The sequence below is a fragment of the Euleptes europaea genome, chromosome 11, assembly GCF_029931775.1.
Source record: "Euleptes europaea isolate rEulEur1 chromosome 11, rEulEur1.hap1, whole genome shotgun sequence".
NCBI lineage: Eukaryota > Metazoa > Chordata > Lepidosauria > Squamata > Sphaerodactylidae > Euleptes > Euleptes europaea.
In genome coordinates this window covers 6,142,311-6,169,465 of record NC_079322.1, presented here as the reverse complement: position 1 = coordinate 6,169,465, position 27,155 = coordinate 6,142,311, and the positions used below count along the sequence as shown (strand labels likewise).

The following is a 27,155-nucleotide window of genomic DNA, read 5'->3' as shown; positions in this document are numbered from 1 at the left end:
TAAAGACACATTCCAAATGGCTGCCAAGCTAAAAGTTCATGTATAAGACTGCCATGGTGAAATAGGTTTGGGTGGACTGATACCCTGGAAGTCTAGGGAAGAGAATAACAATTCTGGACACACTTTAAAGATAGATGTTGGAGTTCCATGTCCAAGAATCTTGTAAGGAAGTAGTTGACTCTTCAAGCCTAAAACAGCCCAAACTGCTCTGCTCTTCAGCAGAAAGCAGCTGAATTCGGGTGCACACCCAATGCTAACTGTTTCTAGCATGCATTAGCATTATGGGTTCTTTCATCTTCAGTGGAGGAGACTACCCTATTTAATAATTAAGAATCCCGGTAGAAGCCTCAGAACTTGGAGGACCCCCTCCCAGAGTCTCATTATTGAGTTCATTCCCTCTTCAGAAGGGCTCCTCAAGCCAGATCTTGACCTACATGGTATGTACAGATTAAGATCCTTTGTGTGGTACGGACATGGAAAAAAAGGGCAACGGCAAACCACCTCTGCTCATCTCTTGCCTTGAAATCACTACGGGGTCACCATAAGCAACTTGATGGCGCTTTTCACAAAAAGGAAAGTCGACCATGTTAAAGGGTAGCACAAGTACGAGTATAGCAGCAAGAAATAACAAGTCATTAAGCCTAGCAAGATGGCCTGTTAAGAGTGAAAACTTGGAGAGCCAGAATAGTGGGGTATTCTGACTTGGATAAAGCTCTTCATTGGCTGTTTCTCTGCACACTACCTGCTGAATGTATAAACAAAGCCAAATCCCAAGTAAGCAAAAACAAATGGTCCAGGAAAGCAGAACTCTGAGCAGTTCTTCACACAAAGGACAATGGAAGTCTACTGGATACTGGCAAGCTCAGAACTGATGCTGCAAAAGACCAATGAACTTTCCCTCTCCTTTTAACTATATTCTTCCCCTTTTCCCCTTCTAATTGAAAAGAAGGTCACTTTTTAGACTGATCTCTTCCCTCCTCTTCCTAAAACAGCTCTTCCATCTGCTCCCCCTACCACGTCCTGGAATAGTAACCTTTCTTTCATGCAATACCCCTCAGCTCCTCCTTTTATTCCACGTTAACTGTGATCACGCAGAAAATAATGAATAATGATGGGGGGGGGAAGAGCAGGGCAGCATGGTCGGCAGGGAGAAGTACTATACCCATGTGGGCAGTTCCTCCTCTCCATCCTCTACACAGACCCTGAGGCTGGAAGAAAGACTCAGCCTGTGCAACCGTCAATGCACACACCATTCTCTTAAGTGGCCCAAGTGCTTATCCTCGCTCCCTCTGACTTTGCACGGCCCAGCTTCCCTCCTTCATGTTTTCAGTCTTCCAACAGGGCTCCCGACCATTTTCAAGGATGAGGATGAAAATCATCTCCTTGTGCAATTCCCCTTTGGAAAATGAGGCCACCAACGAACTTGCTAGTCATGTTCTCCCCCAGCTAATGCCAATGCTTGTAGAGAAAAGGTGACAAAATTGCTGTGCAGGAAGGAAGAAACCTAGGCTTGCCGACATGGAGGAAGACCACCGACGCATCCAGCAACAGCGCCCAGATTTGAACCACTGATGAAGCCCATTAGCTACCAGGCTTCATTAAAGCGGACCAATTTTTTCCCTGCAGGAAAGTGCGGAAGGGTGGAGAAGAGGAGGGAGAGACTGACCAAGAGGAACTCATCTTACCCCCAGGTCTAAACCTCAGGACCAAGTGACCTACTTTCATACACTAAGGTTCACAGCCCTCGGGGTACTGCCACTCATACTTTTGGGGGTATGAGGTACAGCTGAGAAGCTATCAGGTGTATACACTTTTATCTAATAAGGACAAACTCAGAAAAAATAACTTTAACAGCACCTTCCAAGACAAAAAGAGGAACAAGAAACCTGGCAGGTTCTGGCAGCTGACCGCAAGGTGCTCAAGCCATTTTCTTTTCTTATGGGCCAGAGATATAAGCCAGGGAATGGAGGGTGGAAACTTCTCTGCCTGCTGACTGAGGTCTGGGCTGAGCCACTGCTGGTTCCAGGTATGTCCAAGCACAAGCCAAAGGGCCCCTGACTCTCAGCCCTGGCTGGCAACTGGAGAGAACAAAACCAGTGGATGCAGGACCAGCCCAGGGTGTTGAAGTTATTTGTTTATTTATTATTGTTATTTATTTGTGCAGATTGTATTTTTGTATTTTGTAAGTTGCTCTGAGTGGTGAGAAAAACCCAAGAAGAAATACCTTAAAAATTAATACCGGCACTCAGGAGGAATGGATGTCATGCAAGTCCCGCTCAGAACCTGCCTGTGTTCTCTGAAGCTCTGCCTATTATCCAGCATGATCACTATGCAGCAACAAGCAGGAAAAATGTTTTAAACAGATCTACCTCAAGATGTCTACCTGACACTTTCAAGAAAAATAGCCTATCATCATCCCAGGCTATTCTCTCTTAACCCCACCCCTCCTGCAATAAGCGTTAGAGACTCAAACCACATTTAAGTTCCAGATCTTCATTCCTTTATTTTAACTACTGTAGTCATAACTTCTTCCAACTTGGGTGGCACCACGCCGACAAATAAGAAGTAGCCATCTGAAAGCTGAAAATGCAATACCAACTCAGATCATCAGTCATTCTAATAGCCCAGTACAGTCAGGAGAAGTCCCAACTGTGATGAGAATTTGAACGGAAGATACCAGACTGAAACTGGGACCTTCTGCACGCAAGGCAGACACCGTAACGTGAATGCTTTCGCCCACCCTCGTTGGTTGTTCAGACTCTAAATGAAGTGCGTGTGCTACTTTGTACTTCTTTCTAACACCAATTAAAAGTCATCAACGCTTGCCCAAAGCTGGTACCAGGCAATTTACATCTACTTTCTTTTTTCAAATCCTTGCATAAGTGAATGCCGTGTTTACTTCAAAATTCTTTAATTAACTGAAAGCTTTCATTCCAAGCAGAGCTTTCAAAGTGACACTTGATGTCAAAACATTCTTAGGTCCCAAGTTTAAATTACTAGTACTTGAAACCAAATAGTTGGGTGATTACTTACTTCTGGAGCCAGTACAAAGGTTTGCATGAATTTCCGCATCGGCTGCCCGTTGTTTGTTAACTCCCCCATGACCTGCACAACTACTCCATCATTCAAGGTTGCATGGGCGTCCACATGACGAATCTTAGTACGGCACTCATTAAATTGCAGGGACATCACCTTCTTATGTATATCCTAAACACAAAAATTTTAATTCCACTCAACTGTAGCCATGCCAAGTACTGAAGCAATTTTTTTTTAAAAAGAGAGTCCTATACAGGCTTGGTTTCGTATAAAATCTACACACTTACATAGCACAATGAAATTAGATCCTGATTTAATACCTACCTATAAAAAGAGAATTCATTCAACACCTATGGGCTTCTTTTATTACAGTCTTTTAGCAATGAGTGTGGATTTTTAAAAGCCTTTAACGTTTCCCCTTATATAATTATCAACTAAACACTCAGATCAAAAAGCCAAAACAGTTTGCTCCCAGTTCTAGGCTGAAAATGGAACAACACATCCCATCATCATGAGACTGGGGAGAGGGAAGATGTTCTTTTGTTTCCTGTTTGCATCAGGCTGATTCGTCTGCAACACTTACAGTGCAATCCTAACAATGCTTAAGAAAAAAGCACACACTCCACATGAGGCTGCATGGCCAGAACAAGGGCTTCTTCGCTTGCTTTCCAGAAGGGTGCTGCCTTTGAACAAACAAAGCAGCCATTTTATCTGGCTTTATCCACAATGTTTTGCTTTCTCAGCACGTGGAGAGGGGACATAGCAGTGTGTGACTGGGCGTGGCCTGAAGAGAAGCAGAAGGAAGCCCGAAGAGCCAAGGATATCGGGGGGAGGGAAGGGTCACAAAGGACAGGAGGGCTTTGGAGGCAGGAGAGAGAGACTTTGAAAATGGGCCAGGCCTCCCTTCAGCCCAGCTCCTGCCTAGTATCACAGACCTTTTACAAAACCATTTAAAGCTGAGCTTCAGTCCTGCTCATGTGAGGCACCAGCAGCCCACCTCCTCTCCAATCATGCAAGCAATGGGATGGAAGAGACAGGCCCAAAGGAGAACACGGCTGGTTGTCACCTGCAGCTCAGAGCTACAGCCAGGCCAGTGCATCATCAACTACCCCCAGTCTCTCCTGGACAACGATCTCTTTCTTAAACGGCAGGCTTTGCCTCGCTGACAGATAGCCCCTTACCTGAACCAACTTCTCACCAACAACAACACATCACCTAACAGGTACAACAACTCAGGAAGACACAAGACACCAAGATGCCGTGTCCTTATACACATCCCCAGGCAATGCTATCATTAGATGACCTAATAACATCAGCTATGCCATCTCTGGATCTGCCTATGTAATAATGTTGACATCATGTGTCAACAGTGCCTTTCTACTCCCTACATCAGGTAAAGATGGCAGTCCCTACACAAAAGAATACATGTTCACAAATACGAAATTAAAAATCATATTACTCAAAGCCAGTGGGTAAACTTTTTAATTGTCCAAGACAATTCTGCTGCTGACCTTAAACTCACTATTCTCCTACAGAAGAACTCCAAAGGGAGAATTCAAAGAGAAACTATTCACCAAGAAGGGCAGCTCTCTCTCTCTCAAACTGTTATTTTTTAATGTCTGTAGGTGCATTTTCCATCTCATACAGATCTTAATTATTCCAGCTGTCTTCCTGCAAAGTTCTATTGTTCACATTGATCTCCTTTCATTGTGCACTAGATTTTATAGTTTGACATTTGGACGTACTGCACCCCCATACTGAGTGAACTAATTGAGTACTCTTTGGGCTAGATCTTGTTTTAAGCCAGCCTCTGTGCCAGTCACTCCCCCCCCCACACACACACATTAAGTATATAAAATGGGTCTTATATAGTTATACTTCTCAGCATTTGCTACAGTGAGTTCCAACTCATAAAAAGCGTATGCTGAAATAAACTGTTAGCACCTCTGGATTCCAGGTTGTTTTTTTTAAAACTTACAATGATTATTTGAATGTTTGGAATTCTTAGTCAAAACTCAAAGGTAGGTTTGGGTAAAGGCACTATTAATCACATATGGATACCCCAAATCACAAATTTATGAACTGCATCTTAGTACAATTCATAAGATTATCAGATACTTTGAAGTAAGGGGAAAGCAATTAGGGGTGGGATTTTAACTGACCTTCAATCTGGTCATTCTAAACCTTCCTAGGGAGGTGGTGAGCTCCCCCCTCACTGGCAGTCTTTAAGCAGCAGCTGGACAAACACTTGTCAGAGATGCTCTAGGCTGTTCCTGCATTTGGCAGGGGGTTGGACTAGATGGCCTGTGTGACCCCTTCCAACTCTGATTCTAAACCTTTCCAAAGGATAGTAGCTCTTCTGAGGAATGTACCAGAGCACTCAAATAAATGCCATTTATTCTGAATTTAATTTAATGTAGTAACCATAGGTCATAAGATAACATAAGCATCAAGTACAAACAAAATGCCATTTATAGATATTTGGAGGTATCATCGCACAAGAATTAAGGATTACAGGCATTATCCCATGTTGCTTAGGTTTTTTCACAACTCCATGGGTTGGATCCAGCAATGGGTTAGAGGAGAAGCTGATATGTGGAAGATCTTTCCTTTGCTCCCCTCCCCCCGGCAATGTTTTCTGACATCTTAAGAATGTTGATTTCCTAAGGTCATGGAACCTGTATGGTCGAGGTTGCCATGATCCCAGGAACCAACTTTCCCTAGAATGGAAAGCTATACTGTGAGGAAGTGGAACAAGGGGGGCGGGGAATGAGAGATGTCTGCATTCATGGATTTCTGGATCCACTCCTTGCTTTGCGCAGAATATTTTAAAAACAAATACTAAATGTTATGCTATACAGGGGCCCTGCAATTATCTCTTTGCACCTTTTGGTCAGGATATTTGCTCAATATGGTGTCTGAATAATTTGTCCCAAGATGAAAATACTGTCCAATATATGACGAGAATCTCTTTCTTGTAACAGGAATACTAGTGCCTAACCCCAAATATCTGGAATGCTGACTGGATGGAAGTCAGCTTGTAACAAAAGAATCCCAAATGTCTGCATGGACCTATGGTTCAAAAGTTAAAGAGTGGAGAAACTTAACTGTCTCCCTGATTCCACTATTGTGTGTAAACTATAAATAAAAGTTAATTCCTTGTTTCACCCTGTGTGCTGGATCTGTATGGTCTCAGGGAAAGAAGCACACATACATCAACTAAGATCTCAGTCTATATCAATACCTATATATTATTATATGAATAAATGCTGGCAGCATGTGACTGAAGCAGCATTTGAGTCCCAACTCCAATTGTTCTGTGAAGTGTCCGAGTGAGAGGTGAATGTTAGAGGGCCCTGGGCTACCCTATCTGGCAGCATCTCTGAGTGGGAGGAGGACCTGGTGTGTGAAAGGGTCAGGGCTCTCTATTTTAAAAGGTGGTATACTGTGTCTGCCTTACCGACCTGTAACCCAGAACCTGTGTGACAGAGGGAGTGGAGTGTGACAGGGTATAGGGCATAAATTGTAGAACTCCCTGCCCCAGGATGTGGTGATGGCTGCCAGCTTGGAGGGCTTTAAGAGGGGAGTGGACATATTCATGGAGGTGAGGGGTATTCATGGCTATTAGTTAGAATGGATACTAGTCATGCTGCATACCTATTCTCTCTAGTATCAGAGGATCATGCCTATTATACTGGGCGCGGTGGAATACAGGCAGGTTGGTGCTGCTGCAGTCGTCTTGTTTGTGGCTTCCAAGAGGCACCTGGTTGGCCACTGTGTGAACAGACTGCTGGACTTGATGGGCCTTGGTCTGATCCAGCAGGGCCTTTCTTATGTTATTAGGGTCTTTGAGTGAGAGATGGGGTAGTAAGAAGAATATTCGTATGGGAGGTTTCTATTTTTAAGCAGGAACTGACTAAGCACCAAAACAAAAACAAAAAACAAACAAACAGAAAAGCAGATTTCCATCAACTTGGCTTCTCTTGTAATAAATTTAGGACAAAGCAAGCTACATCACAAAACAATTTGAGGTACGACAAATTAAGTATTTCTAAAGCAAATGATCCTTTGAAAAAAGAAATAGTACTGATTATTTTATTTTTTCTTCTATTTATTAAGTAATAAACACTTATTACTCCAAGTACTTAATAATTATTCTGTCTCTCCAAAGAAAGCTGTATCTGACCAGCAATCCAAATCTCACATCACATGGGAAAAATATAACATTAAAAAGAAAATTCTTGAGTATTCCTAAAAGATGAAGATTTACAGATCATTTTAGTGCCAGTTACACAGGAAGAAGTTAAAACAATTCATAATCTTAAAAACAATCAAAACAATAAAATAATAAAGGCTTTAGATGGTTTTATGCCAAACAAGCAGTTCTGTGATCTATACCTGAATGTTCATTATTATGCAAAACACAACAATGCCAAATAGCTGGGTATAAGCAACACTATCATGTTCCCTAAACCAGGTAGTTCTATTTAATATGGACTCCTATGGATACATGATTTAAAAATCTGGACCTCTACATTAGCATATCACTTAAACATGACAATAATGGCCAGACTAGTTTATTTAACATAAAGAGAGGAATTTAAAAAAAAATTCTCATTTGAAAGATTTTATACAAGAATATGCAGTACTATATTTGTTGTACAAAAAGCATTTGACAGGATAGACTGGGCAGTCTACAAAGGGTACTTGTTGTAAAAAAAGTATGCAGTGGATTGTTGCTATTATAATCTGGTAGTGAGCATTTTCACCAATGGATACTTAACTATAAGCTTTAAAACAGAAGAAAACAAGAGGGATGCTGTTTCCTTTGACCAATTCTATTTTGTGTATTTTTGATCACTATTCTACCCAGAGGTCCACAAAATAGTTTACTGAGCCACTGGCAATAGCCACTAGAGATGGTAAAGGCACAACAGTTTAAACCTCACGAAATTTCATTATATGCCAACAAATTTACCTTTAGTTCTTACTCAACGTGGAAATTCTATAGACAAGGTCTTTAGGCTATTACAGAAGTTTAGTTTACCAGTTGCATGACCAACTGAAGTAAAAATCAGATGGCTGAGAATTAATGAACTCAGAAGAAAAATTATAATATTTTTAATAGTGTACAGAAGTATTCTAGATAGTACTATCTGGGTATCCAGATTCTAGAGGAAATAAGGAAGACTGTGGAAATCTTTAGACTTTAGAGCAGGGGTGTCAAACAGGTGGCCCGCGGGCCGGATCCAGCCCCTGGAGGGCTCCTCACTGGCCTGCGAGCCAAGCCCGGCCCCCTCGCCACCCCCCACTCTCCTGGGTGATCCTGGCCCTGCAGGGTCAGGAGCGCCTTCTCCACCACCACCCCCCAATTTCCCAGGCGATCGTGGCCCTGCCGGGCCAGGAATGCCTTCCCAGCCATCCCCCCCGACTCTCCCGGCCGCTTCTGGCCCCGCCGGTGGCCAGGATCGCCTTCCCCGCCACCTCCCCCCTTCTCCCGGGCACTCCTGGCCCTGGCGGGGGACAGGATCACCTTACCCATCACCCCCCACAGTCTCCTGGGCGCTGCCAGGCCGCCGCTTGCATGGCGAAGACCTGGCCTCCCAATGGGGACTTTCTCCCCCCCCCCCCGGAGGCCAGGTTAACTCATTGGTTTCTATGCCCATAGAAACCAATGGGTAGACCTGGTCTCCGTGGGGGGGGGGTTCAGTCGGGAGGCCAGGTCTACTGCCATGCAAACCAATGGGTAGACCTGGCTTCTGGGGCGGGGGGGGGGGGACCGTCTCTGCCTGGAGGCCAGGTCTACCCATTGGTTTGCATGGCAGTAGACCTGGCTTCCTGACTGAGATTCCCATGGAGACCAGATCTACCTATTGGTTTCTATGGTGGCCCATACAAACCAATGGGTAGACCTGGCCTCCGTGAGGGGGGGAAGCTTCCCAATGGGGATACCCCCTTCCACGGAGGCCTCCCATCTTTGGCCCGACCAAGAGACATTGATGTTAGATCCGGCCCTCCTCACAAATGAGTTCGACACCCCTGCTTTAGAGGCTGAATGGCCAAAATGATCATTACATGAATAATAGTTATCAAAACTTCATTGAGGATTTTATTTTTTATTTAACACCATATCTCTTTGCTGCTCTCTAAATAAATCTTCAATAAATGGCAAAAAGTTTGTTTAAACAGTATATGGGGAAAAGTCGGAAGTGTCAGCTAGATGGTATAAAATGTTTAGGAAAGTGAAGTGGTTTTCCAAAACTATACTATACTATGATACACATAAATCAGCATGATGGGTATTAAACAAATTATTTTGAATTAGTACATGAAAATGTTTTTTAGTGTTGAGATGCTTTGGTAGTCAGTTGAAATGTACCTCAACAAATACTTTGGCAAGCCTCAGAGGATAGCTGTATCTGTCCACAGTAGAATAGCTAGATTTAAGTCCAGTAGCACTTTAGAGACCAACGAGATTTTCAGGGTGTCAACTTTCAAGAGTCAAAGCTTATACCCCAAGAATCTTGTTGGTCTCCAAGGTGCTACTGGACTCGAATCTAGCTTTGCCAAGTCTATCAGTGTTTGAAGCATCTTGAACTTATCACCAGGGCTACCTTCATCTACTGCATGTTAAAATAAACAAGGTAATAGGTAAGGGATTTTTGCGACAGAGATGTCTTCTTCCCTTACCAAAAAAAGGGGGAAATTAATTCCAAAGAACCAGATCCATTTCAATATTTTCAGGTTCAGTGTACAGTCTCAGCACAGTTCCAGAAATATGGCCCAATAAGGGCAAACAGTTTTAACTTCTTTATGTTTAATGATCCATGAAAAGGATCAACATGACAGATTTACCTTTTAATATCTGTGCAAGTAACAGGGAAAATTCAAAAAATTCATTTCTTCATAAATCTGGAAGAATCTGTCAAACGTTTAACTGAATTTGAGAATGTTTAAAATAAAAAATAATCATTGGTGGTAATTAACACCATATAAGTTAAAGTATAAACTAAAAATGGTGTCTGCTGGTGGTGTTGCAGCCCCCATGGGGTTTTGATGAATTGTTTTATACAGACCAAGGGACAGGATATAAAATGCCACCAGATACACAATGGGACTGAATGTTTTGGAAGGGTTAGTGGAAAGTTATAAAATGGAGGATGTACAGGCATACCTCGCTTTATTGCGCTTAGCTGACATTGCATTTTTTACAATCAGCAGCCATCAACATTGAGGCAAGACCCTCCATCAGCGAAAAAATTACGACTCGTTGAAGGCTCAGATGATGGTTAGCATTTTTTAGCCTTAAAAGTATTTTTAATTAAGGTATGCACATCTTTTTATAGACAGAATGCTATTGCATACTTAGCAACTATAGTTTAGTGTAAACATAACTTTTATATGCACCAGGAAACAAACAAATAAAAGTGACTCGCTATCGTTTGCTACTAAAATTATTGCTTATTACTGCAAAACACACACACACATTTCATCCCCTGAGTCAGTGAACGGTTTGGGGGTGTTTAGGATATAGTTTTTATTAACTTGACTTATTAGAGACTAAATATAGAAAAGAAGTAATCCAGAAATATTTTTTCCAGAAGTGAGCTATGTTTTTTTTGTTTTAAAAATAATACATTTCAGTACAATGTAAAACCACTTTTTATGCTAAATTCTTTGACTACATGTGCTATATTAAACAGAATTTTATATGTAAGAGTCAGCCATTTTAAATATCTAACATTTTAATCAAGTTACCTTCCCAACACTAACCTCAGTGCTTTGACCAGACCAGCTCCCATATTAGCAATGATCATAGTTTACCTTAATAAATATTTCTAAACCTTATGTGATAATCAGAATTTGAAAATAAAATTCAACTGTATGTAATCCATTGCGATACTTGTAATAAGAGTAGTGCCTTAATCAAACATAACTAGTGTTCTCCAGGGGGATAACCTCATCTTGAATGCCAGCATTTCTACAACTGGTATTTCCAAAGAAAGATGAAGATTACTTTCCCCCAAGGCAATTACTGGTTAGATCATATCAGAAAGAATGAAAAGGTAGTGTAGAACTCAAGTTGCGCAAGGCAGCTAAGAAACAGCAGCATCTCATAAAGTAGCCTATCCTACCCTAATAGTCTATGCACATCCATGAAGACTTGAAATCCCAAATTACTGCTTGTTATGACCTGTCCTGGCACAGTCTGTATCTGGGAGGTAGGCTCCTCAAAAAGATAGCCTCCACATGGTCTTCTGGTTCTCAGTATGCTTGTGTACCCAGAAAGCTCCACCGAGAGACCCCCTGCTTCTCCTCAAACAGCTAGCTCCTGTGCAAGATCTGAGAAGAGGAAAACCAGGAACCATCCCCCAGTGGACCCATCCACCTCCACTACCCCCAGAAACAAAGATGGTGCAGAGCTAGAGCCTGAACCAGGTGGTGGAGTGAGTGCCTAGCAGCTTGAGGCCTCTGACGCTTTTTTCACTCTGAAGAAACACACAGCTCTGTAGATCTCGGCAGGACCAAGGACTGAATGCTGGGTGGTGCTATCAGTTTCCTGTACAATCCTTCAACTGAGCTCCACATCTCTTACGTAACCAGCTTGTTCTTCAGACTGGACAGCTCCCTCCAGCCCTCCAGGCACTGGCTGCCCCTTGCAGAGACCCCCTAGTCTCCAGCTATGATAATCAGGTCCTGCTCTACTTGTTCCTGGCTGCCTGCATAGGACCCGCGTGACTAACCAGCCTGCCAGGTGTGGAACAGCTTCTTCCACCAGGCAACTTTAAAGCCCTCCTGAAACACAGAAGGTCTTGTCCAGCCACAGTGAGTCTACATAGCCACACACCCCTGGTTGGCAATAACTCTTCGGAATAACTCTTCACTTTAATCTTAGAGCTCCTCCTGCATGTTGACCAGTACTGGCTACAGCTGGTACAGACATTTAACCTGACCAAATTGGTCACTTAGGGCCAGCAACCTGAAGAAGAGGCAGCTAATCACCTGACCGCCACACAATTTTTTACTTCGATAATCTGCAATTTTATGGCTAATGGGCCATAAAACTGGCTGTTGAATTTAATTTAGCAATACCTTCAAGAGGCTACAACAGAACGTTAGCTGCAAAAGTTAAAGATATCCTTAAGCATGAACAACAGAACTAAATGCCTAATGGACAGAAACATGTCAGATAGATGGGAAAGCCTCGCACAAGTTTCCCTGGTTTATTTTTAAAAGTGAAAAGTCAAGATCAAGCTAATGCTCAGAGATTGGAGATCAGAACAGAATAACATAGTAAATTTTAGGTACGTACAGACTGGCCATACACTGCTTCCTGGAGTTTGCCACTGGAGTCCAGCCCTCCATGGACATAAGAAGAATTCCTGCCATAAAACCTGCAAAGACATTCAAGCACAGGGTTTAAGAAAAGTCATGCATAAACACATTTTTTGCAATTTAATTGACACATGAACTTTAATATTTGGTTTCCTGATTAACTGTACACCATTGTAAGGAATAAATACTGTAGTCAAGACCCAAGACTGAAGTACTAGATAAGACTGTCCAATCTGCAGATAAATAAAAGAAGGGTTCAACAAAACTCCCTGTTTAAACTCCCTTCCTTTGGCTCATCTTAATCTAGAGGTCTACAATTTTTCAAGAAGAAAATGGAAATTTAGGGTGAAACTGAAATAAATGCAATACTGTCCTATCAAACCTAAACAAACTTTACTGCTTTAACAACATAAAATGAATCATTTATAAATTATTTAGCAATATTTGTCATATTTATCGTATTAAAAGTTATAAATTCCTTAGTTTTGTACAAGCAAAATTTAAAATATACCCAATACTTGAGATAAAACTGCAAGCTGATGCACCCTACGCTATCTTAGCATGTGTACTTTGCTATCTGGTTAGAGATCTGTTCTCAAAAAAACTTTCAATTTTCTTCTGCACTTTTGGTGCAGTTTCTGCCCCGCCTACTTCTGATCTTTTTTCCTCTCCCCTGCAAGGTAGGGCAATAAGCTCCTTTTTACCAAGTCAGTGGTAAAGCTGTCACAGCTGACTGAGGGAAAGGTGAAAAGGTCGACCACATCTGGTCAAAAGGACAAGAGAAGGCATTTAACTGTTGAGAAGTAATGAGAGCCCTGCATGCCGCCCTTGTGAAGATTAGGTATCCTTCTAGGTGCAGAAATGTATTTTGGATTTAAGAGCTGTCTATGTCTACAGCATGCCCAGCTTGTCTTTAAAAGCATTTAACTCCTTCTAAAAGAGAAGCCCCGTGGCGCAGAGTGGTAAGCTGCAGTACTGCAGTCCAAGCTCTGCTCACGAACTGCGTTTGATCCCGACGGAAGTTGGTTTCAGGTAGCTGGCTCAAGGTTGACTCAGCCTTCCATCCTTCCGAGGTCGGTAAAATGAGTACCCAGCTTGCTGGGGGTAAAGGGAAGATGACTGGGGAAGGTATTGGCAAACCACCCCGTAAACAAAGTCTGCCTAGTAAATGTCGGGATGTGACGTCACCCCATGGGTCAGGAATGGCTCGGTGCTTGCACAGGGGACCTTTACCTTTTTAAAAGAGAAAATATTCCATAGTTTTTTTCAGCACTCCCCCAAATTTCCAATTGTCCATCGGGCTTTCACATCTCTTATCTGAACCGAGTAATCTCAACACCAAGCCACAATTTAGTCCTACATTAACCCCCCCTTCTCCCTCTTACACACACCCTTCCTTTCCTGTATGCTGTTAGCAAAACTTCCAGGGGGAGTGCACAAACATCTTGCCTGGAAGCCAAAAGGCACAGGACTGTGCTTTCTGTCCAGTAGTGTAGTAAAGGTAACAGCACAGGAGGGAGGGAGTGTGACTGGCTTTACTGATCAAGGGGGGGGAGCGCCCATAGTTGCTTGGATTCTGACTAGTGTCAGAACTTAGATGCCAGGACTTTGGGGCATTTCAGGCTGCTGTGGGAGGGGTGAAGTGGGAAAAGCACATTCTGCCTACAGAAGTCCTCACACCTGTAGAAACACACAATCCAAGCCAGTACCAGTATATAGGCACAGGAGTTACAATTTTTTTTTCTAACCATCAGAAAAAGGAGACAACAGAAATATCTGAAAAGGAGAAAAAGGGTTAATCAAAAATGCACTGCGCATAAATTATTCTGAAGTCCTTGAAAGTTTTGGAAGACACTGATTCATAGGCTCACCTTCAGTTGGAAGAGACTTGATGGCACATAACACACAAACAGTTGATAGCCAGACACACACCCACACCAGAACAAACTATTTCAAATGTTCATTCCCACTAGAGCAGGGGTATCAAACATAAGGCTCAGGGGCCGGATCCGTCCCCTTGAGAGCTCTTATCTGGCCCACGAGCCAGCTGGGGCAGCCCCCTGCTCCCGAGGTGACAATGATCAAAGACTGTTAAATAAAACAAAATACTGTAAAACAGTTATTGTTTTAAGCATGTTTGTATTTTAAGTAAAAACAAAAACAAGTAAAAAATGATATCATTAATTGGTGCCAGTGTGGTGTGGTGGTTCAGAGCAGTGGTTTGGAGTGGTAGACTCTGATCTGGAGAACTGGATTTGATTCCCCACTCCTCCACATGAGAGGTGGATGCTAATCTGGTGAACCGGGTTGGTTTCCCCATTCCTCCACATCCACATGAAGTCAGCTGGGTGACCTTGGGCTAGTTACAGCATTCTTAGAGCCCTCTCAGCCCCACCTACCTCACAGGATGTCTGTTGCGGGGCATATATGCCCTAGGGCATATAAAAACCAACTCTTCTTCACCTCTGTTTTCTAGAAAGTTTGTATCTCCAGTACCTGGCATTAAATTTTATGGCATGCATGGCCCAGCCTGACCAAGTAACATTTATGTCATATCCAGCACTCATAACAAATGAATTTGACACCCTTACCCTAAAGGCAGCCAACAGAAGCCCACGAGCTTTCTTCCCGGGAACCTCAACTGCTGCCTTTTGAGTCCTTCAGAGCTACACTTAACAGACCAAAAGATGTTTCTAAGCAACTCCCCTTTCATAAGTTGCCTATCTGCTTTAGCCTCGCTAGGGACCAAGGCTAGAGATGTAATGGCATGTTTCAAGCTTTGTATTCACTTTGCTAATCCCCTTTGCTTTTCTTAATAAATCCTTAACATTTAAACCAATGTCTGTTTACTCAAAAAATCTGCACACCCTTATGAGCATTAGATAAAATTCTGGACCTCGGTATACATCAGGCAATATGATCCCAATAATATTTGCTCTAAGCACAATGGTGTATAGGCTTCTGACCCTCCTTTGGTCAAAGTATATACATATTTGGGCTAGTTGGGTAACAATACAGCCCAGCTCCCTATATAAAAAATGCTGTTCTGAACAACTGTGCTTTACATAGTTTGCAGAACAGCAAGTGTGGGAGCTTCCAAGATCTGACAAGACTGGGCTATCCTAGGCCATCCAGGTCAGGGCACGAAACATTTTACTCCTCCTAAAAGGGGGGGGAGGTCATGGGAGTTTTTTTCAGTTCTCCCCCAAATTTTTCATTGGAAAAAATGGGGGGGGGGAGTCTTGGGAATGGAATTTCTCAGATGCCTTTTCCAATGTTACTGGTGATATCCTAAGTAGCAAACACTTAGGATCCAAAGCAAACTTTATTTTTAACATTGTCTCCATTTCTCTATGAACTTGAATCCAATGTTTTTTCATGATCTTGCATGACCACCAGACATGAAAGAAGGTTCCCGTAGTCTCATTGCGTTTCCAGCAATATCCGCTGTTATCCTTATTTTTCTTTTGAATGTTTTTAGGTGTAATATACCAATGGAAAAACATTTTATACCAGTTTTCTCCAAGAGCTTGACATGCAGTAAACTTAATCGCCTGTTGTCAGGCTGCTATCTCGGTTTCGTTATTGCCTCTGTCTCTGTGCTGTATTGTCTGCCCCCCAAGGTCGCATGCCTAAGCCTAAGCCTGGGAACTCAGCTCCTGCGTGTAATCTCCCGCCTTTCCTGCCTTATAATATCTCCCAGCTAGTGAGCCTTTCATAGCTGTCATTTTATTCGTTTGCACTGTATGCCTATTTGATCAGTAAAATCCACCTGTTTGGACTCTATACGACTTTGTGGTGATTTCTGGTTCTGTGGGCCAAGGGCTGACATTATGACAGCTATCTCACATCTTCACCGTTCTCCTAGCCAGGCTGGAGCCCAGGGGGGTTCGCCTGCCACTTGGATGGGAGCTGTGCAGCTCTCCAGGTGATCTACTACCCTGGAGCCCTTCTCAGAGGACCCTACTCTGTTACAGGACTTAATTGCTGAACTTTTCCGGACGAACCGAGAGGTTTGCCGCTTGAGGGGACTGGTACACGCGCAGTGGCAATCTCTTACAGGACGTCTCTGGATGTTAACATCGGAGGATACTGATGCTCGTTTAGATCTTCAGGACTTGGATCAATTACTGGACGATGCCCGATTGGCGACTGAGGATTTACAAATATTAACTGGACTTCTGGATAATCTTATTTCTCGACAAACTCTTTCTACCATGGCGGGAGCCCCACCGGAAGGTTTTTCCCTGATCCCGGATGCGGCCAGCTGCCAGGCTGAGGCCAAGCGAGTCGCTATTAGCACCGCTCTTCTCCTTGTGGAATGTACAAAAGACACCCCGGTAGCCACCTTGGCTCAAGTTTTGACCCCGACGTTTGGAGCCGAGGCATCCGCACTGGCGGTTCGAGTACAACCTCTGCTGGGCGGGGAACCTGACCCCATACTCTTGCTCCTCGAGACAGAACTTTTGCCGCGCATTACGGCAGAGGCTGCCCTAAGACTTGAGAACGCCAAAGTTCTTGCGGATCAGCAAGCCGCCGAAGCGGCTAGGGTCGCAAGAGAGAGAGAGGCGGCGGAAGCAGCCAGGGCGGCTGCAGCAAGGAATCAGGCGAACGTGGACACGCGCCCCAAGGACTATGTACTGGGACTATCAGGTCTCACCTTTTCCCCGGCGTTTGTCCCGTCGCGTACGACCCAACGCGCACGCCGTTTGGCTGACCGACGTCGAGACTCAGATGAGTCTGAAGACGAGGATTTATATGGGGATAGCTCTCAATGGGCCACGAGCTTCCGAACCAGTAAGCCTCATCTTACTGGGGGCCCAAGTGAGGAGGTTCATCTTTTACGAGCCCAGAATCGGGAGCTCTCCGACCGTGTGGATCAACTCCAAGAAGTAATGGAACTTATGCTTCACGAGAACAGGCAATTACAACAAACCCTGATAGCTCAGAGACAGCCCGTTCCGATACCGGGTCAGGCGGTACCCGTACAACCACCCGCTAATGTGCCTGCTCCACCCTTACCTCCTGGAGCTCCTGTTGCTCCTCCGCTCCGACCACCCGTGCAACCACCTGCTAATGTGCCTGCTCCACCCTTGCCTCCTGGAGCTCCTGTTGCTCCTCCGCCCGGACCACCCGTGCAACCGGGTCAGCCCGCGCCCGGCCCTTGGAAGCAACTCAAATTGAGGACTACGTATGACGGATCTCTTGAGACTTTGCCTTGTTTCTTGCATCAAGTGGACAGTTATATGCGAGAACAAGGTCAACTTTTCCCCACGGAAGATAGCCGGGTGCGGTACGTAGCTTCCCTCCTGACAGGCAAAGCGGCTGACTGGATGGTCCTCCAGTTTGACACCCGCTCTCGTGCGATTCGTTCCCTCAACAACTTCATGACTGCCCTGAGAAGGAGGTTTGAGGACCCCTTCCTGGGAGAAAGAGCCAAAACGGAACTTTTACAATTAAAACAAGGCTCTGCTACAGTTCGGGAATTTGCCGATGAATTTCAGCGACTGGCAAGTAAAATTGTAGGTTGGCCCGAGACCACCCTAATCCATCATTTCAGGGAAGCCTTGCATCCTGACATTCTGAACTGGTCTTACATGCGGGGCGATCCCGATACCCTCGAAGGCTGGATCCTATTAGCCGAGGAAGTGGAAAGCCGCCGCCGCTTTATTTCTCTCGTCCGTCAAAAGCACAAGGAGAAGGGCACCCAAAAGCCTCAACCCAAGGCACCACTGCTCGTCCCACGAAATCCCCCACGTCCGCTCCAGGAACGTGAAGTCCGATTTCAGAGGGGTGCCTGTCTTACATGCGGAGAAATGGGCCACTTTGCAGCCGTTTGCCCACGCCGCCAGGAATTATTTCGTCCCAGCACGACAACCCGCACCCGAGGTCGTCCACCACGCAGAGGCACCGCGGCCACCCGCAGCGCAGCTCCGGGAAGGCCCACACCCTCTGCACTCCATGCCGGGGACCCAGCCTCCCTGCCTGCTTCCAACGACCCCGCCGGGTCTCGGATTACAAGTGCCCCATTGGGGGACAGCTTTCCCTCTTCGGATGAGGAAAACCCTTGGATTTCTCCAGCCTTAAACCTGGAATCTCCCCTCGACTTGTCAAAAAACGGCTCCGGTCTGTGGTGAATGGAGCATCTCCACAGACCTCTCAGGATCTTCCTATCAAACCGAATGCTCCTACCAAAATCAAAGAAGTGGACTCCACCGTCTACGTAGATGCAGTTTTACAACAACTTAACGGAGGTCCACAAATCTCCGTCAAAGCACTAATTGACTCCGGTTGCTGTCGCACTCTCATAAGCGAAGCCACGTTTGCTGCCCTCAGAGCCGACTCAGAGGCTTTACCCGCCCCCGTCCAATTTGCTCAAATGGACGGGAGCCAATTCCAGGGGGGTCCAGTTGATCATCGCACCATAGGGGTGGCAATGGGAATTGGTTCCCACTGGGAACAAATAGACTTCACTATAGCCCCTATCCGATTTGAAGTGGTCTTGGGAATTAACTGGATTAAAGGACATAGTCCCAGTATTGATTGGGAAACAAACACTATTTCTTTCGCTAGTCCCACCTGCGACCAGCATCGGCAAAACTTTGCTCTGCCATTTCCGCCCGTTCCAGCGTTAACCTCTACTGCCCCAGTACCACCGGCTCTACCCGCTGTATACCGGGACTTTGAAGATGTCTTCGACCTTAAGGAATGTGATGCCTTACCCCCCCCCCACCGGGCCTCAGACTGTGCGATTGAAGTAGTAAAGGACTGCACATTGACCAAAAGTAAGATTTACCCTATGAGCGCTTCCGAGCGCACTGTCCTCCGGGACTTTTTGGACAAAAACCTCGCCAGAGGGTTCATTCGCCCTTCGAATGCCCCAAACTCGGCCCCCGCGTTTTTCGTCCGGAAAAAAGAGGGCGACCTTCGCCTGTGCATTGACTTCAGAAAGCTCAATGCGGTTACCCAGACCAACGCCTATCCTATCCCATTAATATCGGATATTTTGGGACAATTACAGGAAGGCCGTGTGTTCTCTAAATTAGACTTGGTGGAAGCCTACTACCGAGTCCGTATCCGCGAAGGAGATGAACACCTCACTGCCTTCTCTAGCTGTTTCGGAATGTATGAATTCCTTGTAATGCCGTTCGGATTAAAAGGGGCCCCGGGGGTCTTCATGCAACTCATCAATGAAATCCTACATGACCTTCTATATCGTGGGGTGGTAGTCTACTTAGATGACATTCTCATTTATTCGAAAACTATGGACGAGCATGTGACTCTGGTCAGAGAAGTTCTACAACGCCTGCGTAACCATCAACTGTTCGCTAAACTAGCTAAGTGTGAATTTCACCAAAGCAAACTCACGTTTTTGGGATACATCATCTCCCACCAAGGTCTTCGCATGGACCCCGCCAAAGTCCAAGCCGTCCTCGATTGGACTCCCCCCACCAACCGTAAGCAAGTACAGCAATTTCTGGGATTTGCAAACTTCTATCGGGGATTCATCCCTAACTTCGCCCAAGTGGCTCTACCCATTACGGACCTGCTGAAAACTAAAGGAAAAGTAAGCTCGGCTGCCTTGCCCTCCGCAAAGATCCTATGGACTGAGCAATGCCAAGCCGCCTTTCTGGCCCTCAAACGCCTCTTCACTTCGGAGCCGGTGCTACGGCACCCAGACCCAAATCAAATGTTCATTGTGCAAGTCGATGCTTCCGATGTAGCCATGGGAGGGGCTCTCCTCCAGCAAGGACCGGACGGTCTTCTTCACCCTTGCGCTTACTTTTCAAAAAAATTTGCGCACGCTCAATTAAACTGGCCCATCTGGGAGAAAGAGGCCTCTGCAGTTCATCATGCACTGACTTTATGGCGGCAATTCTTGGAAGGGTCTAAAATACCCTTTGAAGTTTGGACCGATCACAAAAATCTAGCTGCCCTCACGGGGTCCCATAAGCTATCGGCGAAACAACAACGGTGGGCGGAGTTCTTTGCTCAGTTCCGTTTCACCCTAAAGCACGTCCCTGGGAAGCAGAACGTTCTCGCGGATGCCCTCTCCCGTTTACCACAATATCCGGTAAAACTCGAAAGACCCACCAACTCTCTGTTCACCCCTATGCAACGTGGGGCCCTACCTATGCTGGCTGTGCAAACCCGATCCCAGCATCAACACACCTCGCAAGCTCCGCCAGCCCAACCGGCTGCCCAGCCGCCACCGCAACAGACCGGAGTTCCCGCCCCTCCTACCCCTCCGACCGCTCAGCCGCCTGCAGTCTGCGCGCCGCCACACGTAAGCACTAGCCCTATAACTATTTCTCAGATCTCCAGAACCGACGGAGGGGCTCCCTCCAAACTCCCCATCTCCGAATCCTTTTTAACTGTCCTTCGGGACCAGTGCCTTTTAGAACGTTCCGCTCATACCCTACCTCCTGGTGTTTTGGAACAAGGGGGGTCCTGGTACAAAGACTCAAAATTGTATGTACCCAAAGCTCTCCGGAAGGACGTTTTACATTTAGCTCATGGAGCCAAAACAGCTGGGCACTTTGGGTTTCTGAAGACCCTTCACTTATTGCGCAGACAGTTCTGGTGGGGGGGAATGCGTTCCGACATTGACTCCTTCATCCGCAGCTGTCCCGTTTGTGCCGCTGCGAAACGATCGCAGGGCAAACCCCCGGGACTGCTACAACCTCTTGAAACACCCAGCAAACCTTGGGAAGTGATCGCTATGGACTTCATGACTGATCTCCCTCTCAGTGGGGGTAAAACTGTGTTGTGGGTTGTTACTGATTTGTTTTCTAAGCAAATACATTTGATTCCATGTGCAGGGATCCCCTCTGCTCAGAAACTAGCCCGCCTCTTCGTGACGCATATATTTCGTTTACATTCGTTTCCGCGTAAAATAATTTGTGACCGCGGAAGTGGTTTCGTTTCTAAGTTTTGGAAAGCTTTCCTCAAGTTGGTGGGGGTGGAACAGGGATTGTCTAGTGCATACCATCCTCAAACTGATGGTCAAACTGAACGTGTCAATGCTGTACTCGAATGTTATTTGCGTTGTTATGTTAACTACCACCAGGATAACTGGGTGGAATTGCTACCTTTAGCAGAATATGCCTACAATAATGCCATGCATCAATCCACAGGTTTTAGCCCGTTTTTTGCTGTGTATGGACAAGATTTCAGTCCCATCGTTCCTACAGATGATGTAGAGGGGGAGGGGAACCCCGACATTGCCTCCTGGGCACACGCCCTCCGTACCACTTGGCCCTGGCTCGTTAGCAACCTCGACCGGGCCAAACGTAAATACAAAGCGCAAGCTGACAAACATCGCTCCCCCGGGGGTGATCTGCAAGTGGGTGCTTTGGTTTACCTTTCCACCAAAAACCTCCGGTCCACCCAACCGTGCCATAAACTCAGCGCCAAATTCATTGGCCCTTTCCCCATTACTCGGGTCATAAACCCTGTCACAGTGGAACTGGCTCTCCCCAAATCTTTGAGGCGTGTGCATCCTGTTTTCCACATAAGCCTCCTCAAACCCCATGTTGCTTCTCCACGGTGGCATCCGGACCCACCGCCTGCGCAACCCATCATGGTGGGGGGGGAAGAACACTTCGAAGTCTCCAAGATCCTTGACTCCCGTATTCACCATGGTACTCTCCAGTATCTAGTTCGTTGGAAACATTTCCCCCCTGCCTATGACGAATGGGTGCGCGCACGGGATGTCTCCGCCCCCGACCTCATTGACGCCTTTCACATTGCTTACCCGAACAGGCCAGCCCCCTTGCGAACTGGGAGGGGGCCTTGAGGGGAGCAGAATGTCAGGCTGCTATCTCGGTTTCGTTATTGCCTCTGTCTCTGTGCTGTATTGTCTGCCCCCCAAGGTCGCATGCCTAAGCCTAAGCCTGGGAACTCAGCTCCTGCGTGTAATCTCCCGCCTTTCCTGCCTTATAATATCTCCCAGCTAGTGAGCCTTTCATAGCTGTCATTTTATTCGTTTGCACTGTATGCCTATTTGATCAGTAAAATCCACCTGTTTGGACTCTATACGACTTTGTGGTGATTTCTGGTTCTGTGGGCCAAGGGCTGACACCTGTTGGTTCTTGTAGGTTATCCGGGCTGTGTAACCGTGGTCTTGGTATTTTCTTTCCTGACGTTTCGCCAGCAGCTGTGGCAGGCATCTTCAGAGGAGTAATACTGTTCTTCAGTGTTACTCCTCTGAAGATGCCTGCCACAGCTGCTGGCGAAACATCAGGAAAGAAAATACCAAGACCACAGTTACACAGCCCGGATAACCTACAAGAACCAATGAACTCTGACCGTGAAAGCCTTCGACAATATTTTTAATTGCCTGTGTCCATAGCATCTCCCACTGTTGCAAAGGGATCTCCCCCCACCAAATTCTGCATCCATTTTATGATACCAAACATAAGGATAATTGCATTACGTCCTCTCTCTCAAGTGGTATGTTATGTTTCCCTTCTGCTCCCAGATTAGAGAAATACATTCTAATCTACTATTCCAGACTTTGGTAAAAGCCAAATTAAGAAATAAAATAAAAGGGATGCATAGCCCTTCTGGGGATTGGTGAAGGGATCCCAGTAGGGTTGCCAACCTCCAGGTGGGGCCTGGAGACCTCCCAGAATTACAGACTTCCAGATTACAAAGATCAGTTCCCCTGGAGAAAATGGTTGCTTTGGAAGGGTGGACTCTATGGCAGGATACCCCACAAAGGTCCCTCGTACACCCCCACCCTTCCCAAGCTTCCCTGTGAAATCTCGAGGAATTTCCCAACCCAGAGCTGACAACCCTAGATCCCAGAGCTATGTTCTTAAGCACTGGTCTGAGAGCCTGCTCATGGAGTAATGGTATGGCCTACACTAGCCCGATTTCGTCAGATTTTGGAAGCTAAACAGCATCAGCCCTGGTTAGCACTTGCATGGGAGACCACCGAGGAAAGTCTGGGTTGCTACGCAGAGGCAAACCACCACTGAAAGTCTCTTGCCTTGAAAACCCTCCGGGGTCGCAGTAAGTCAGCTGTGACTTGATGGCAGAAGCTGAAACACCAGCAACACTCGCTCAACCACCTGATACATTCCTGGTGACCTGAGACATGAGCAGATGACTCTTTAAAACCAAAGTCACCATCAGAACACTTCCCTTATCTTGAGCCACTGCTGCCCACTCTCATTTACCTTGACTTAGACCCTGGGCACAGTTCAACTACTGAGGGGAGTACGGGGTAAATTCTGATCAAACTGTACAGGCTAAACAGCACACAAATTATACTGCAGTGTGTGGGACGACACACCTGAGATGCACCATACAGTTAGGATCCTTAGGGTCATGAATTATGCTGAGGAAGAACTGAAAGGAAGCCCTTGGGGGTTACTATATAGTCCTGAACCCCACAAAAGGCTGTTGGGATTTTCTTTGATCCTTGGGTTTTCAACACAAACACTTTTTTCCACCTCAGTATACCTGTTACTGTTTATGACAGTATTGGGGTCCCCAACATTTTTGGGCCTGCAGGTGCCTTTGGAATTCTGACTCAGTGTGATGGGTACAGCCACAAAATGGCTGCTTCAGAAGGCACAGCCAGCCACAACATGGATGCTGCAGCTTACTTTCAGTCACAAAGTGAAGATCCTTGTGCTGCCAAAGCAATGTTTTTAAGAACTTGCAGTGTCAAATAAATCTTCTATAGCCAATTAGAAGTTTCACTGGGCTAAAGCCCCACCTGGCCCTGCCTACTTTGTACTAGGTGAGTCCCTCAGAACTCAAGGGCAACATACTGGGGACCCCTGGCTTTTGGTACGTTACCTGTTGTTTGTATGTGCTACCCTGCTCTTACTACATTGTTTTTTTACTTCTGTAATTCCATGTTATGCCTTGTTTGACACATCACATCTGATATTCTTTTGCACTGTTTCTAATGTTGTAATCCCAGTCCCATTGCATTACTTATTAGAGATCTCATGCTATTTGAATTCATGATTTTACAGTATAGTGCATAATCTGCCTTGAGTTTCAGTGAGAAAGATGGCTACAAAGTAAATAAATAAACTATTCACATTTTCACCAACTGCCCCCTTTTACACATAATCAGCTTTTAAACTCCACCCTCACCACCTGACAGTTAAAATAAACTGCATCCCATTTGCAGTTCAGTCTTTATTTTTGCATTTCAAGACTGATGAGGATTTGACTATTGGCTCCTATTATGGCTGTATTCTAAAAACACGGTATTTTTGTTAATTAGACAGCAAAGTTAAGTAGCTGTGATGGGCCATAGGACATGTATTACCAGTTCTAAAAACAGTCATTTGACACGTTACAAAGTCCTTGTATTTTCCCATATATCTACTCTGGCCCTGTTGACCACAGGCACTCTGAAAATTCAGTGCTTGGAACAAAATTCCCAAGTGTGCATGGGCCCAGTTTGGATCTGAACTCAAGTAAGAAGGGCCTTAACTTCCCCACACACACACCCATACACCATTTTCCAACCCAAAATGACTTAAAACCCTCTCTTCCCATCGTCTTGCCTTATGGAGCACCTGTGCATGTTTTAAGAGTACAAAACACTGTATAAAAACAGAATTCAAGTACATGCTCGCATCTTATACTACTATGACCTTAATAACGTATGAAATAAACACATTATACTATACCAAGACTTACAAAACACTGCTATCCTTTAATCGTAGAAAGGCCAGATTATGAATCCCTAGATTCTTTATGTTGTATAATATCGACGTTGTGTAATATCGACAATGGCTCCTTTTGTACGTTACCTACTTTATTACTCATTCCAGTCATCATTAAGTGGTTACCACTGTTGAAGGAACTTCCCAAACATGATAAATCAATCTTTTCTGCTGTTCTGAATGTGAGGTAACCTATTTGCTTTCCTAAGAGAGGGACAACTCTTGTGTGGAGAGACATCCCAGGCTAGCTTTTATGTTCTCAAAGGGATAAGTGGGCTCCCTTTCTTTCTCTTGTTTCTGTCCCAAGTATTTGCGTATTTTGAAGCCTATTTTCCATCCATCACCAATTAATGCTACAAGACACCCTCATACTCCTTTCAAGAATCGATACAGCCTTGGGGGCTTCTTCTACTGAAATATTTACCCTCCTCTTCACCTTTTTGTGCTTTCATTTTGAATACCCAGCCCAGTGAAGAGTGCTGGGGGACTCGTCATGCTTTTTTTGTGATATTTTGAGTGATCATTTAAAAAAGTACTGCATGATTGTTAGCTTTTCCTCTATTATCATGAGGGCTAAATGCTGCCCCATTAGGCAAAGGAATCTCACAAGTCATCCTAACAACTTTAACTCACTCCTCAGGAACAGCATGTACCAGAGTTTGTAAAGCTTGCTGTTCTGAAAGTTTGGCAGAACAGCAAACAGCAGTTTTTGTCCACACTCATAAAGTACTATTAAAGCTTGGTTCTAAAAAATGTCCCAGTCTTTCTTCAGGCTCAACATAAATATAATCTATGGAGAAAACCAAATGTAGAGACCCCTCGATTTTCATCAACCTGCAGCAGTTTCTAGCCTGCATTTCCAAAAACATGTTTGGCTGATAGCCGGGTAGGATAGCCAGGTAGGACTTCATTCCATCAGCAGGAGCTCCATTCATGCTTTGCCCTTTTCCATAAGACCCACAATTTCTACCGTTCAGCTGTTCCCTGCACTTCAATGGTCACACCTCAGCTCACCTTTAAATTAACACCTCCGTTACAAATATGGTCCGAATGCTATCACCAGACTATGTAAAGGTACATTTACGGAACATGCTTTATTTGTATACACTACTGCAGAAATGGATTTCATTGGTACAAAAGAAAATCATCTAAGTAGCCACTTTTGCCTGGTTATAAGAAAATAGATTAACTATCTACGTCATTCAAAAACACATAAGCCATGTATATCTTTACATGTTACCTGTGCAAATAATCTGGTGCTTTATTTAGTAAGGTATAGTACTGCCTCACAAACTCCCGTCCCACAAGCAGCGGACTTGGCTTCTCCATCACCATTTCTTTGGTACACAGTGTCAAAAGGCTATAGAATACAGAATAAAAAAGGGACAATTTTAAAAGCTTGAAATTTACCATGACCAGCCTTACCTCAATAGGACTTTATAAGAATGAAACATTTATTCCATTCATCTGCAATTTTTAAAAACTGAAACAGAACAATTTAAGACACCTCCTAAACACATTTAGGGATATTTTATGAAACAAACTACAGAAATGCAGTTTGAACAACAAAGCAGGACCAATGGGGAATTTCAGGATATTTTTCTATGTGAGGAAATATTTCAATAAGGTTACACTGAAAAAATGAAGTTTCCATGAGTTTCCCTGGTAGTTTTTCCACACCTTGACCCTTGCTACTCTGTTAAATCCAGAAGACAGGCTTCAGTTTGTTCTGCAGGAGATGGCTCTGCAAGGTTCACCACGAAAGACCGGAACTTTAGGAGACCAAACCCCATGCTTATCAGGCTTTGAACAAAGGTGACTGAAAAGCAAAAGAGCTCTCTGCATTAGGGATGTCAACCTCCAGGTGGGGCCCGGAGATCTCCCAGAACTACCACTGATCTCCAGATGGCAGAGATCCGTTCCCCTGGAGAAAATGGCTGCACTGGAGGGTGGACTCTATGGCATGATACCCTGCTGAGGTCCCTCCCCAAGCCCCACCTCCCAAGGCTCTACCCCCAAAACTCCAGGAATTTCCCAATCCTGAGCTGGCAACCCTAGACTAAATGCCAAGTATTTGTGAGG

General features: G+C 45.0%; 1 protein-coding gene across 3 annotated transcripts in view; it reads right to left on the bottom strand.

Moving 5' to 3' along the window:
* G3BP2 (G3BP stress granule assembly factor 2) overlaps positions 1–26,424 on the bottom strand; it is a 63,473-nt gene extending 37,049 nt beyond the window's left edge. For 2 of the 3 annotated variants that reach the window (XM_056857295.1, XM_056857296.1), the window contains exons 1-3: positions 26,314–26,424; positions 12,350–12,431; positions 3,034–3,207 (exon numbers count right to left, since the gene is read on the bottom strand). In XM_056857295.1, coding sequence (XP_056713273.1) covers positions 3,034–3,207; positions 12,350–12,431; positions 26,314–26,408 — 351 coding nt within the window. In that variant the 5' untranslated portion in view covers positions 26,409–26,424. The remainder of the gene's footprint in view (positions 1–3,033; positions 3,208–12,349; positions 12,432–26,313) is intronic. The other variant, XM_056857297.1, reaches the window with a different exon arrangement.
* Positions 26,425–27,155: the final 731 nt, after the last annotated feature.